Here is an 11,403-nt window from a genome sequence, read left to right as displayed (position 1 = left end):
AAAATGATTTGGATGTTATATACATAGTTCATGCTTGAGAACATAATTATGTGGCTCCAAAGACGGACAGGACTCTTCATGTGTTCGTCTTCACTGACAAACAACTTCATGTACAATAAGTGCTGGGAATGCCTCTCCACATTTCAAACACAAGATTGTTGGGTTCTGGGACGTTTTCAATATCACATTTGACGTAGACATGGGATGTGACGCATATTTCATTGAAATGAAACAAAAAGACAGTACACCATATACTTAAGACTTAAATATATGAAAAATAAGAGTGCATACTGTATATATATGTATGATATTAACATTAATGCAGGATCTAGAAAAGAGAAGTGTTTATATACTGTATTTGTGCAGCAGGTGTGTGAGCATGAAATGAATGTAACACATTTTTGTATATGCATTAGATAGATAGATAGATAGATAGATAGATACAATAATCTGATATCCAATACGAGGACTCAGATACACGCACAGTTTTGTTGGACTTTACGTAATAAATATCTTTATTTTTAAATGATGTGTTCTTGCACCTTACCTTTAAACAACATTAACAACATAACGAAAGAGTCACATTTGTGTATTCCAATCATTGTCTTCCAATGTGACATCCTTGGGTAATCTGCAGGGATTGCAGAAAGATTAATGCATTACACAGGGCCTACACATTCATAAATGTGTGTACTGAAAACAACGGTCATAATTGTTTAGGCTGTCTGTAACTCACTTGTGTCACACCACAGATGCAAGCCATTTGAATGAATGTCATTAAATAACTAGAAATAATAAAAGGTGGGTGAACTCATGGGAGGCATTTGTTGAGATATGCCCCACAGCTCGCTTCACGTCAGCCAGACAGATCAGGAAGGGATAATGGTATTTAGATGTCCTGTAAGCATGCGGATCCTCTCAGTCAGCAACATTAATGGGGCCATGAGGCATCCTGCTCATGTCCTCCACGCTTAAGTAAAGGGGATATTAGACAGTAATGCTGGCAGGTCTGAGTGCTCTCTCTGCTGTGTAGCCTGAGGGCATCAACATGGGCAGCACCAGCAAGGCGGCCAACTTTTTCAACAGAAGACAGAGTCTCTTCCCTAACTACAAAGTCGCCGACTCGGATTTAAAGCGAAGACCCTCTGATATTGCTTACCCGTTGGCCAAGGAAAGCTGTGTGAAGACATGGAACTCCATGCAGGAGCTGAGCAGAGACATATACGACATTTATGCCGAGTACGAGGATGACGATGACGACGGTGCTCCGTGCACCTTCTCCAAGCAGATCCCACTCACCAAGAAGAACTACATGATCAACATCAATGTAGGAGGGAAGCCCTACCAGATAACCTACAAGATGGCTGCCAAGTACCCCAAGACCAGAATAGGACGACTGGCCACCTACACTGACCACAACATGAAGCTGGACCTGTGTGACGACTACATTGTGACCAGCAATGAGTACTTCTTTGACCGGGACCCGGACACCTTCCACAGCATCTTCAACTTCTACAGGACTGGTGTGCTGTGGATCAAGGATGAGTTGTGTCCCCGCAACTTCCTGGAGGAGATCAACTACTGGGGCGTGAGGATCAAGAACACCCACCGCTGCTGCCGCATCTCCTTCGAGGAGAGGCAGGACGAGCTGAACGAGCAGCTCAAGATCCAGAGGGAGCTGGAGGCCGAGATGGAGATTGAGGAGAACGAAGAGCTCTTCCATGACATGTTCATGGGCCACAAGCGCCGAGCTATCTGGAACCTGATGGAGAAGCCATTTTCATCTGTTATGGCCAAGTTGATGGCTGTGGCCTCCAGCCTGTTTGTCCTCATCTCCCTTGTGGCCATGACTCTCAATACAGTGCAGGATATGCAGTACAAAACTCACTCCGGTCATCTCAGTGGCAAAACATACTGGGAATATGTGGAGTCCATGTGCATCGCCTTCTTCACCATGGAGTACCTGCTGCGTCTGGTGTCCACCCCTGACCTCAAGTCCTTCTGCAGGAGTGTGCTCAACACAGTGGACCTGATCGCCATCCTGCCTCAGTATGTCCAGGGCTTCCTGGAGTTCTTTGACAATGAGGAAAACTACATGAAGCACGAGGCAGACATGCAGGCGGTGGGACAGGTGGGGAAGTTGGGGCAAGTGTTGAGGATCATGAGACTGATGCGAATCTTTCGTATTTTGAAGCTGGCGCGACACTCCACGGGGCTGCGAGCGTTTGGTTTCACGCTGCGTCAGTGCTACCAGCAAGTGGGCTGCCTCTTCCTCTTCATCGCCATGGGCATCTTCAGCTTCTCTGCCATGGTTTACACTGTGGAGCACGACATGCCACAGACAAACTTCACCAGCATTCCTCATGCGTGGTGGTGGGCAGCTGTAAGTACATCTATGTAAGATTTGATTTGGTGAAAGACGGAGAGAACAAGGCAAAACAACTATTTGATATGTTAAAAACAAGTCTCGAAATCAGACCTTGTATAACTAAGTGATGTGTCCTTCAGTTACTTTGAAGCTGACACGGTCTCTGAATGGTGTGTAATGTTATTATACCTTGGCATGCACGTGACTTATTCAATCAACTCATACTACTGTACATATTCTATACAAATACAGAATTTCTCTCAGAACCTGGTCAGAATGATCTGGTTTATGTCTCTAAACCATGTTCCATTCATTAAATCCCTCCCCCCCTCAATAAATCCGTTAACAGATTGTTCCATGGCTCCATGCCGAGTGGAGAATGCTACCTCTAATCCCGGGGAAGAAAATGATAATCCTTGTAAACATTGGACTGGTTATAGAGAAGGAACTTAAAGCAGTACCCACAGCTCTATCAACCCCTGCTGTCTCCATTTGAACACAAGCAGGAGAACAGAATTGTCTTTAAGGCAAAGGAGAACCCACTGTGAGACAGCAGAAAAAGAAAAAAAGCCAAATGCAAGGTGGTTAGGGTATGCAACATATGAGACTTAACTTGGTGGGTGGGCATTAGGGGTGCAGCAGTGGAGTGGTTCAGGTCTACCTTGGTAGATCGTACTTTCTGTGTCAGCCAGCTCCTCTCTCTCGTGTGGGGTTCCTCAGGGCTCAGGTTTAGGCTCTCTTCTCTTCTCTATCTGCTCCCACTTGGCTCTATATTTAGGCATTTCGTTCCACTGTTATGCAGATGATTGTCAGCTATATATGGAGAGAAAATCACTAATTCATGAAGGCCATCCTTTTCTTAGGTGTCTTGATGCCACTGCTGAGACCCCTCCTATAGATCTGGGTCCTATGGCCTAATATATCAAGCCAACCATCACTAATGTGGGAGTAATAAATGGTCTCTGATCTTAAATTGACAGTCAGATCAGGACTGTTGTAAAATCAAGCTTTTTTCAGTTGAGGCATTTGGCCAAAATAAATATGTGGGGGCCAGTGGGTCGTCCATCGTCTCTGACCAATTTAGCTTCACTCCACTGGCTTTTAAAATCCCTTATGGCCTGGCCCCGCCCTACCTCTGAGCTGCTACACTCTCACACACCTTCGCGCTCACTCAGTTCAGCTGATCAGCCGCTCCTGACTGTGCCAAAGCTCAGAGTGGACCATGTGTGCTGTTGTGGCCCCTAAACAGTGGAATGATCTGCCACTACACATCAAACTCTTCTGTTTTCTTTGGCCCTTGACACTGTTTAAGTTGCTGATGCAATTTCCATTTTTATTGTGGGTTATATCCACATTTTTATCCATGTTTATGTCTTTTAATTTATTTTAGTTGCCTTTTTATGTGTTTTATTTGAATTCTTTTATTACGTGACTTATTTATTATTGTGTACAGCACTTTGGTTCACTGTGGTTGTTTTAAAGTGCTGAACAAATAAAGTTGGATTGGATCCATATCACCCCACCTAATGTAGCAATATAAAGATCAGGCTACAGTTATTCCCACACCACAATCCCAAAACATGGGTGACAGGTCTTGAAAAGCTGGTTACTGACTGAATATACCTTTACAAGTCTCTTTCCTGTTCTTTCACCCTGTTTTTGCCTCCACTTCACTGTTTCTGTCCAAAGAAAGACACAATTTGTCCTGATTTTGTAAGAGCTGCATTATCTGTCATATTTACTTCAAATCTATCCCTAAGATTTCTACTTTACTGTCTTCATAAAGGTGCAAAATGCCCCAGTTTGGTGGGAAGAAATTAACCCTTACGAATAAGAACAGATCTGTTAACTGCTTTCTCCACTCCCCTGCAGGTCAGCATCTCCACAGTGGGCTACGGCGACGTCTACCCGGAGACCATACTGGGCCGCTGTTTCGCTTTCATCTGCATCGCTTTTGGAATCATTCTCAATGGTCTGCCCATCTCCATCCTCTTCAACAAGTTCTCAGACTATTACTCCAAACTCAAGTCCAATCAGTACACGGCCTCCGTGAAGAATCGAGGGAAGGTGAGGTTTTCCAAGAGGACGGTGAAAAAACTCAACCTCTGCTTTGGAAGCCAAAATTGTCCTGCAGACTGAATTTTTTTGAGTGTACTTTTTTAAATTATAGAAATATGCTTGACTGCAAACCTGCAAAAATATTGTATGTGATATACCGATGTGTGTGGCCAGTTGTTGCACATGTGATATCGCAGCTTCTGTGTTTGGGAAGAGCAAAGACACAGGTCGATCTCTGTCATCTATCGCCAATGCCTAATGAAGAGAACTTGTGGAAGTATAATACAATGAGATGTTTACTTTTCTATGAATAAAATAATATTTTTGTTACGTAAGAGTCAGATGATTGAAAAAAACACACATTCCATAACAGAAGAGCACATATTAGTCCATTTCTACATGCAGCTGCATCAGTTTGCTTTCACAGGAGGTGCAAAGAAGCACAGCGGCTGTTTCCATGCAATTTTCAACTCTCAGTAGTTTTGCCTACAAAGTGTTATTCACAACACAATGCAGTAATAACAGCCTGTCAATAAACTCTGTACTGCTTATTAAACATTTCTCTTCATTGTCTTTATTTAAAAACAGCAGAATTGTATGAGACCTGTCAGATGTAGATGTGCTCATGTGAGCTTCTCTACTGAACTCTTGTGGCTGATCTTTGCGAGTGCAAAAAAAAGCATTTTCATGGTAAAATTATACTGAAAATAAAGGAAATGAGCTCACTGATGTGATACTTGAGGTGCTATAAAAGCACAAAACTCTACACTCATGCTGAAAATACATAATTAGATATTAAAGATCCACATGAAAATGGCTAAATTTTCATGTGAATTTGTTTTATTATTATTGTTATTATTGTTATTTATGTTCATGTGTGTCTTTAGTCTTTTGGCTTATTTTTTTTTAATTGATACACTAGCTGCGTCCAACCTCAGCAGTATAATGCACATTTTGTATTTCCGGTTACTTTCTTGTACACTGTTTTATTTGATACAGGGATTGTTGTTCATGTGTCCTAATACATTTTTAAATTGAAAACTAAGCATTTTCAAAAAACAAACAATAAAAACCCTAATACAAACTAAAACATATTCATATATTAATAATATTATCAACAATAATTAGTTTGGGTTTTTTTAGTTTTGAATTTTTGTTTTTTTAGGTAGTTTTATTTCATATGAAATGTAAAAAAATATATGAATAGCACTTCATAAACGTAAACTTAGTAGACGAAATAATTAATCCGCGTTTAGCCTGCAAGGACAACAAAGTCCAAAAGATGGCAGTATCCAAATCATGAGCCCGCTGGCTGCTATACCACAACAGAGAAGAAGAAGAAGCCACGCCTCTCCTCCTCCCGTCGTCCTCTGCGTTCATAAAGTCACCTCTGCTGCTGTTAGCAGTTCGTCTCTAGTTTGTTAAAACCATGGCTCCTCCGGTTGCAGTGTCACCTTTGATAAAGGTTTGTGTTTTTTTTTGGTGTAGTGTGAAAAAGTTACTGCTTGTATTTCACCGCAAAAATCTCTGCTGCAGCCGCATTTTATGTTTTGCTGCTACCCAGAGCACGCTAACATGCTAATCAGCAGCTAACTGCATGTTATTGGTTCAGTAGCTGCTGCAATCAAATAAAGCACTGCTGTTTTTGATAATATAATAACACATGACATGCATTTATTTAAGTGTATTGCAACAAATAATGACGTAAACTGTCATTGACTTTGTTATAAGCTATGGCGCTAAGCTAAGCAGAGAAAGCGCGTCAGTTGCTGCTTGTAAATAACTAGAATATCACTGGTCTTTGAGCGACATATATATGTATATATATATATACATATGTATATGTGTGTGTGTGTGTGTATGTGTGTATATATATATATGTATATATATATATATATATATATATATATATATATATATATATGTAGTGTCTGATTAATACTGTAGAATTAATCAGATTAATAAATAACACAACAACACAAATTGACTGTTCTTAAAATACAAGCTCTAAAATGTCCGGATCTGATTCAGTTTAAAACGGCACAAATAATAATCAAAGCAATTTACTCCCAAATAAAATAAAGACATTGTTTTTCAGAGAGACAAGGACGATATAATTTAAACTTTAAAAATGCCAGGAGAACACAAAAGTACATGTGTTTCAATGTCGGGGGTTAAATTATGGAACAGTCTTATGAATTAAAGTAAAACTATAAATCAGTTTAAAAGAATATACAAAATAAATATAAGTATGAATAACAGCAGTTCAGTCAGGATGGTGTTGGAAAAGCCAGATGTATTCTTGTGTTCTGAGAACATTAAAAGGTTTGTATTAAATGCTGTAAATATGTAGATATTTAGTGATGGATTAAACCTACACCTTTTCAAACGTGACATGTAAATGTGTTGTCATTGTAAATGTTGTACATGTGTTATATAAATAAAATAATATATCTATCTATGACAGTGATATATGCATCATATTACATCTGCTGTCGTGCCAAGAATTGTAAACGATTACTTCAGCTGTAAAACGTGTGTTTGTTGACCTGAGTGATTCTTGCTGCAGCAGTCCTGTGACTCTGTTGGATGTGTATTTATTTCAGCATCACTTCTGAATATACATTATTTTCACATACTCCCCACTGTGTGTAACATGTACATTTCTTCTGTTACAGACAGCCAGGTATTCGGCTTTGATTGTTGGCATCCTCTACGGCAAAAGCAGATATGGTGAGTCACCATACATTTCTTTTACAAGAACAGTGCACTAATAATAATCTACTGTATTGTTCCTTCTTTACAATAAATTGGGCCTGCAACAATTAATTGATTATTAACCAATTACTAAGTTTATCGTCAACTATTTTGATTATCGATCAGTCGGTTTGAGGGATTTCTATTCTTTGATTTTTCACCTTCTTAAATGTGAATATTTTCCTGGTCTCTTTGTGCCGAAATCATTAAAGTATTTTAGTTTGTGGACAAAACAAGCCATTTGAGATCATCATTTGGGGTTTTGAGAAACATTAATCAACGCTTTTCAAAGTTTTCTGACAATTTACGTCAGTATGCAAGTACTGGATTAATCATGAAAATAATTTTCAGATTAGACGATCATTACAATTGTTTGTTGCAGCCCCACAATAATTATTAAACTGTGATCCAGGGCTTATTACAAAGTAAATGCACTTAAATTTCCTTTTTCTTAATTTACTTAGACCACCTGAAGCCTATTGCTGCTGAGGAGAAGAGGATTGAAGAGGAGGAGAAGAAAGCCCGTGAGGAGAGGGAGCGTATTGCCAAGGAGCTAGCAGAGGGTATTCTTTCAAGCTTATAGAAATATTAGTTTCCAGTTTACACATACAGAATTATCAGTGTCTCCAGTGTAGAATACCGTTGTTTTCATCTAACTGCATTGTAATATGATATTTCATATACTAATTTCATATGTTTAACATTTCTCCTTTTATAGCAAATGAAGACACCATTCTGAAGTAGAGCATGTGAGGAGGACGTCCATGTACATGTGCAATTTCCAACGTCTTTCCTCCTTTTTTCCCGGAGTAACAATGACAAAGTCGCCACCAGTCAGAGACTCCTGCGTTGTAAATTAGTTTGCTGTTAACATGAATAATACAACATGTTGAATCACTAGTTAAAGCTCTTACATTCAGAATTGTACCATGCAAATTCAGCCGCATAAGTTATTTTCCATTTTGTAACGGAGCAATGTCATTAATACAGATATTACCGATCATGGAAGTGTTTGTCTTCATTTACTCATGTTACCTTTTGTCAAATACGATGAAGTCATGGTGTGTAATGCAAAAATGACTAATTCTAAGCCATTTTTCATTTGTCTGAGAGAAGAAGAAAAGCAAATTATTTTGAAATGGCAGGTCACATTTTGTGACTTATTGAAAAGCTACATGAATTTGCAAAATGTACAACCTCACTAAGATATAAACCATCAACATCTAAATAGTTGGATGGATAAAGCACTGTATACCTTCACTTGAAATTCCGCTTTTTATATTCCTGATTCCTGATAAATAATAATGAAATTAGACATACATTTTGATGGAAAAAATTGGACACAGCCACGACACTGCGGTTATATACACTGCATTTAGTCATTTTCAGGTTTAGAGATAATGACGATAATGTGGAGGATAAAATGGGTAAATTTAACAAGTGACAAGATGTAAAGTTTGAATCCTGGCATTGTTTTTGCTTGACAAATATCTTGATCAGTTAATCAACTATGTTTTAGCTACAAATACTGAAGGTTTACAAATATTGATCAGTTAACATGTAATGGGCTCTTTTTGTGTTACAGTAAAGGGAAAAAAACAAACTGGCTGGAGATTTAATTAGAATGTTTGACTGTGACTGTTCAACTTCAGCTCCACATGTCTTCTGTCAGGTTGATGTTTATGAGCAGCTCTGGATGTCAGAGCACTGAGGCTAAACTTAATGTCCTCACGACAGGTTGTTGTTATTATTAGTGCAACAATACCAGGGCTGACCAAAATATAAGGACTTACTGGCAAGCGTTCACCTTAACTCACATTTACTGGAGTTAAAAACAAAAATATCACCACAGACGGGTGACGGGAACCCGTTCGAGGTTAAAGGGATTACTGTGATCTACTTACATCGGTTTATCCTTTTTTAAGTACACTACAAAAACAACAGAAAAAAACATTGCTGAGCTTATGATGATTAAATAACATTTTTTAAATCAACTGAATTGGTTAAAAAAATGTTTGCCTCTTCCTCCATCAGCATTCCAGTTAAGAAACAGTTTGTAAATTCACTATTCTTTTTCCCCGACTTAAATTATTTTACAATATATTTATAAATCCCCATAAAATTAAAGTGACAGGTGCAGCAAAAACCCAAAGAAGTTCCACAAAACAGAACATTTTAGACTCATGGATACGTGGCATCAAAGAGGAAAACAGACACTCAAAAGAGGTGAAGGTCATACTTGGTGTTTTGATGATAATCACATGTTCCAAACGTCCTTAAACACACCACATCTGCTTGTTTCCTGTTTGTTAAACTCAGGACTATAAGATGAAGCTGTGGCTGCATCATCAGTGTTCTTTAACTGAGTGAATGGCACCAAACAGGAACACGTGAGTTTCTGCTGACATAACGTGACAGAAAAACATGAGTCAGTGCTTTTCTCCAAGCTGTTTGAGTAAATCACTTTAAATCTTCTCTTTTTACACAACTCTCCCTCAGGTCTGACTTAACAGACACTTAATATACACTTGGTTCTGTTACAAGGTTCCCATGTGAGATCTCAATGCCCAAAATACACCCGTTTACTCTTAACCCCAATGGATTGTGTACTGTACATCACTGAAAACAATTACATAAACCACACACACACTGCTAAATGTGCGGTTTCAACAGCTTAAAACAGGGTTTTGGTTAACTGGATTAGTGGTAGATTAAAAGTCTGCATTTAGGTTCATGAAGTACAAAAAAAAAAACCTGTCTGTGCATGGAGTATATAAGACGGACTCACCTCAACCGAGACAGACACTGAAACATCTCCGCACTGAAGACCTCCTGCAGCTTTGCTCCACACTTCAGGTAAGGAGACGCAGCTGGTCACGTTAGAGACGAGATGTCACAGTAATGGTCTGGTTTCCTCAAACAACAGCAAATGTAAATTAAAAAAATTGACATTTTGGTTTTCATCTAGAATGGATTTTCAAGTCCTTGCCGTGGTGACGTTGTTCCTGGCCTGTGTTGAGCAGAGCGTGGCCTCATGCGTGGTGGACAGCTTCACAGTCAAAGAGGACTTCGACCCACAGAGAGTGAGCACGCGTGCTTTTCCTTTACAGACACTTAGGGAGCCAGCTAAGCTGTCCAACAATTAACGTCATGTTTCTATTCGTCACAACAGTACGCAGGAAAGTGGTACGCTCTGCAGAAGAAAGACCCCGAGGGTTTGTTCCTGCAGGACAACATCTCTGCTGAATACACTGTTGGAGATGATGGTGCCATGGTGGCCTCCTCCAAAGGAAGAGTCACTCTCTTTGGGTTGGTGATTTGTCATATGTAGAATGTGATATATTAAATACAATAATAGATCATACATGTGTATATGTATATGTTTGTGATCCAGGTTCTGGGTTGTGTGCGCTGACATGGCTGCTCAGTACACAGTGCCTGACCCCAGCTCCCCCGGCAAGATGTTCATGAACTACCAGGGTCTGGCCAGCTACCTGTCCAGTGGCGGTGAGCCTCCTCAGTTACACTTACAGTGTGTACAAACTCTCTCTCTCGTCTCAGCTCACACTAACCTCCTGCTCTCTGCTTTCTCAGGCGACAACTACTGGATCATTGACACAGACTATGACAACTACGCCATCACCTATGCCTGCCGCTCCCTGAAAGAGGATGGAAGCTGCGACGATGGCTACGCGCTGGTCTTCTCCCGCAGCCCCCGCGGCCTCCCCCCTGCCATCCAGAGAGTCGTGCGCCAAAAGCAGGAGGAAATCTGCATGGCCGGACAGTTCCAGCCCGTGCTGCAGTCCGGTATGTGCTCAGTCTGTCACGTTCAAGCCTAAAAACAGCATTTATATTTAATATTTACATTTGTCTAAACACTCATGACGTGTTCACTCCTCTAATAATAGTTCTTCTCTTCTGAACAGGAGCTTGCTAAACTGAGGTTGTCGAGAAGCTCCTCATTTCAGTGGACTGAAAGCCCAAGACGCTCAAGATGGAGAGACATATTTATGATTTGACATGTTCTAACTGCATCTTAGGAATCCAATTCAACGCCAAGCCAAATTTGAATCAATGCTGCCAAATCTAAGGAAAAATATAATCGGAACTTGGCTGTAACATCTGAAAAGTGTCATTATTCTTCGATGGTGACAATAAACTTTGTAAAGAAACAAACTGCTGTCCTTGTCTTTGTAAAACAACAGTTTATGTAGTGTGTT

General features: G+C 39.9%; 2 protein-coding genes and 1 long non-coding RNA gene across 3 annotated transcripts; all 3 read left to right on the top strand.

Annotated features, from left to right (window-relative positions):
* Positions 1 to 942: 942 nt before the first annotated feature.
* On the top strand, positions 943 to 4,982 carry LOC122769150 (potassium voltage-gated channel subfamily V member 2-like). Its single transcript, XM_044025471.1, has 2 exons — positions 943 to 2,383; positions 4,241 to 4,982. The coding sequence occupies exons 1-2, from the start codon at positions 1,049 to 1,051 to the stop codon at positions 4,505 to 4,507; spliced, it is 1,602 nt and encodes a 533-aa protein (XP_043881406.1). The 5' UTR covers positions 943 to 1,048; the 3' UTR covers positions 4,508 to 4,982.
* Positions 4,983 to 5,768: 786 nt separating this feature from the next.
* LOC122769734 lies at positions 5,769 to 8,186 on the top strand. Its single transcript, XR_006360460.1, has 4 exons — positions 5,769 to 5,891; positions 7,105 to 7,159; positions 7,648 to 7,746; positions 7,902 to 8,186. It is a non-coding gene; the product is annotated as an uncharacterized LOC122769734 (long non-coding RNA).
* A 1,767-nt stretch (positions 8,187 to 9,953) lies between these two features.
* LOC122769733 (purpurin-like) lies at positions 9,954 to 11,359 on the top strand. Its single transcript, XM_044026525.1, has 6 exons — positions 9,954 to 10,039; positions 10,152 to 10,266; positions 10,356 to 10,492; positions 10,578 to 10,690; positions 10,778 to 10,990; positions 11,110 to 11,359. The coding sequence occupies exons 2-6, from the start codon at positions 10,153 to 10,155 to the stop codon at positions 11,118 to 11,120; spliced, it is 588 nt and encodes a 195-aa protein (XP_043882460.1). The 5' UTR covers positions 9,954 to 10,039; position 10,152; the 3' UTR covers positions 11,121 to 11,359.
* Positions 11,360 to 11,403: the final 44 nt, after the last annotated feature.

This window comes from Solea senegalensis, linkage group LG5, assembly GCF_019176455.1.
Source record: "Solea senegalensis isolate Sse05_10M linkage group LG5, IFAPA_SoseM_1, whole genome shotgun sequence".
Taxonomy (NCBI): domain Eukaryota; kingdom Metazoa; phylum Chordata; class Actinopteri; order Pleuronectiformes; family Soleidae; genus Solea; species Solea senegalensis.
The sequence above is the reverse complement of the archived record's forward strand: the minus strand, read 5'-3'. Positions and strand labels throughout refer to the sequence as shown.

Bases quoted from the DNA above. Each gene is read 5' to 3' on its own strand.
- LOC122769150 (XM_044025471.1), top strand. From the start codon at position 1,049: ATGGGCAGCACCAGCAAGGCGGCCAACTTTTTCAACAGAAGACAGAGT. The intron at 2,384-4,240 runs GTAAGTACATCT...ACTCCCCTGCAG, and splicing joins ATGCGTGGTGGTGGGCAGCT to GTCAGCATCTCCACAGTGGG.
- LOC122769733 (XM_044026525.1), top strand. From the start codon at position 10,153: ATGGATTTTCAAGTCCTTGCCGTGGTGACGTTGTTCCTGGCCTGTGTT. The intron at 10,267-10,355 runs GTGAGCACGCGT...TCGTCACAACAG, and splicing joins AGGACTTCGACCCACAGAGA to TACGCAGGAAAGTGGTACGC. The intron at 10,691-10,777 runs GTGAGCCTCCTC...CTGCTTTCTCAG, and splicing joins CAGCTACCTGTCCAGTGGCG to GCGACAACTACTGGATCATT.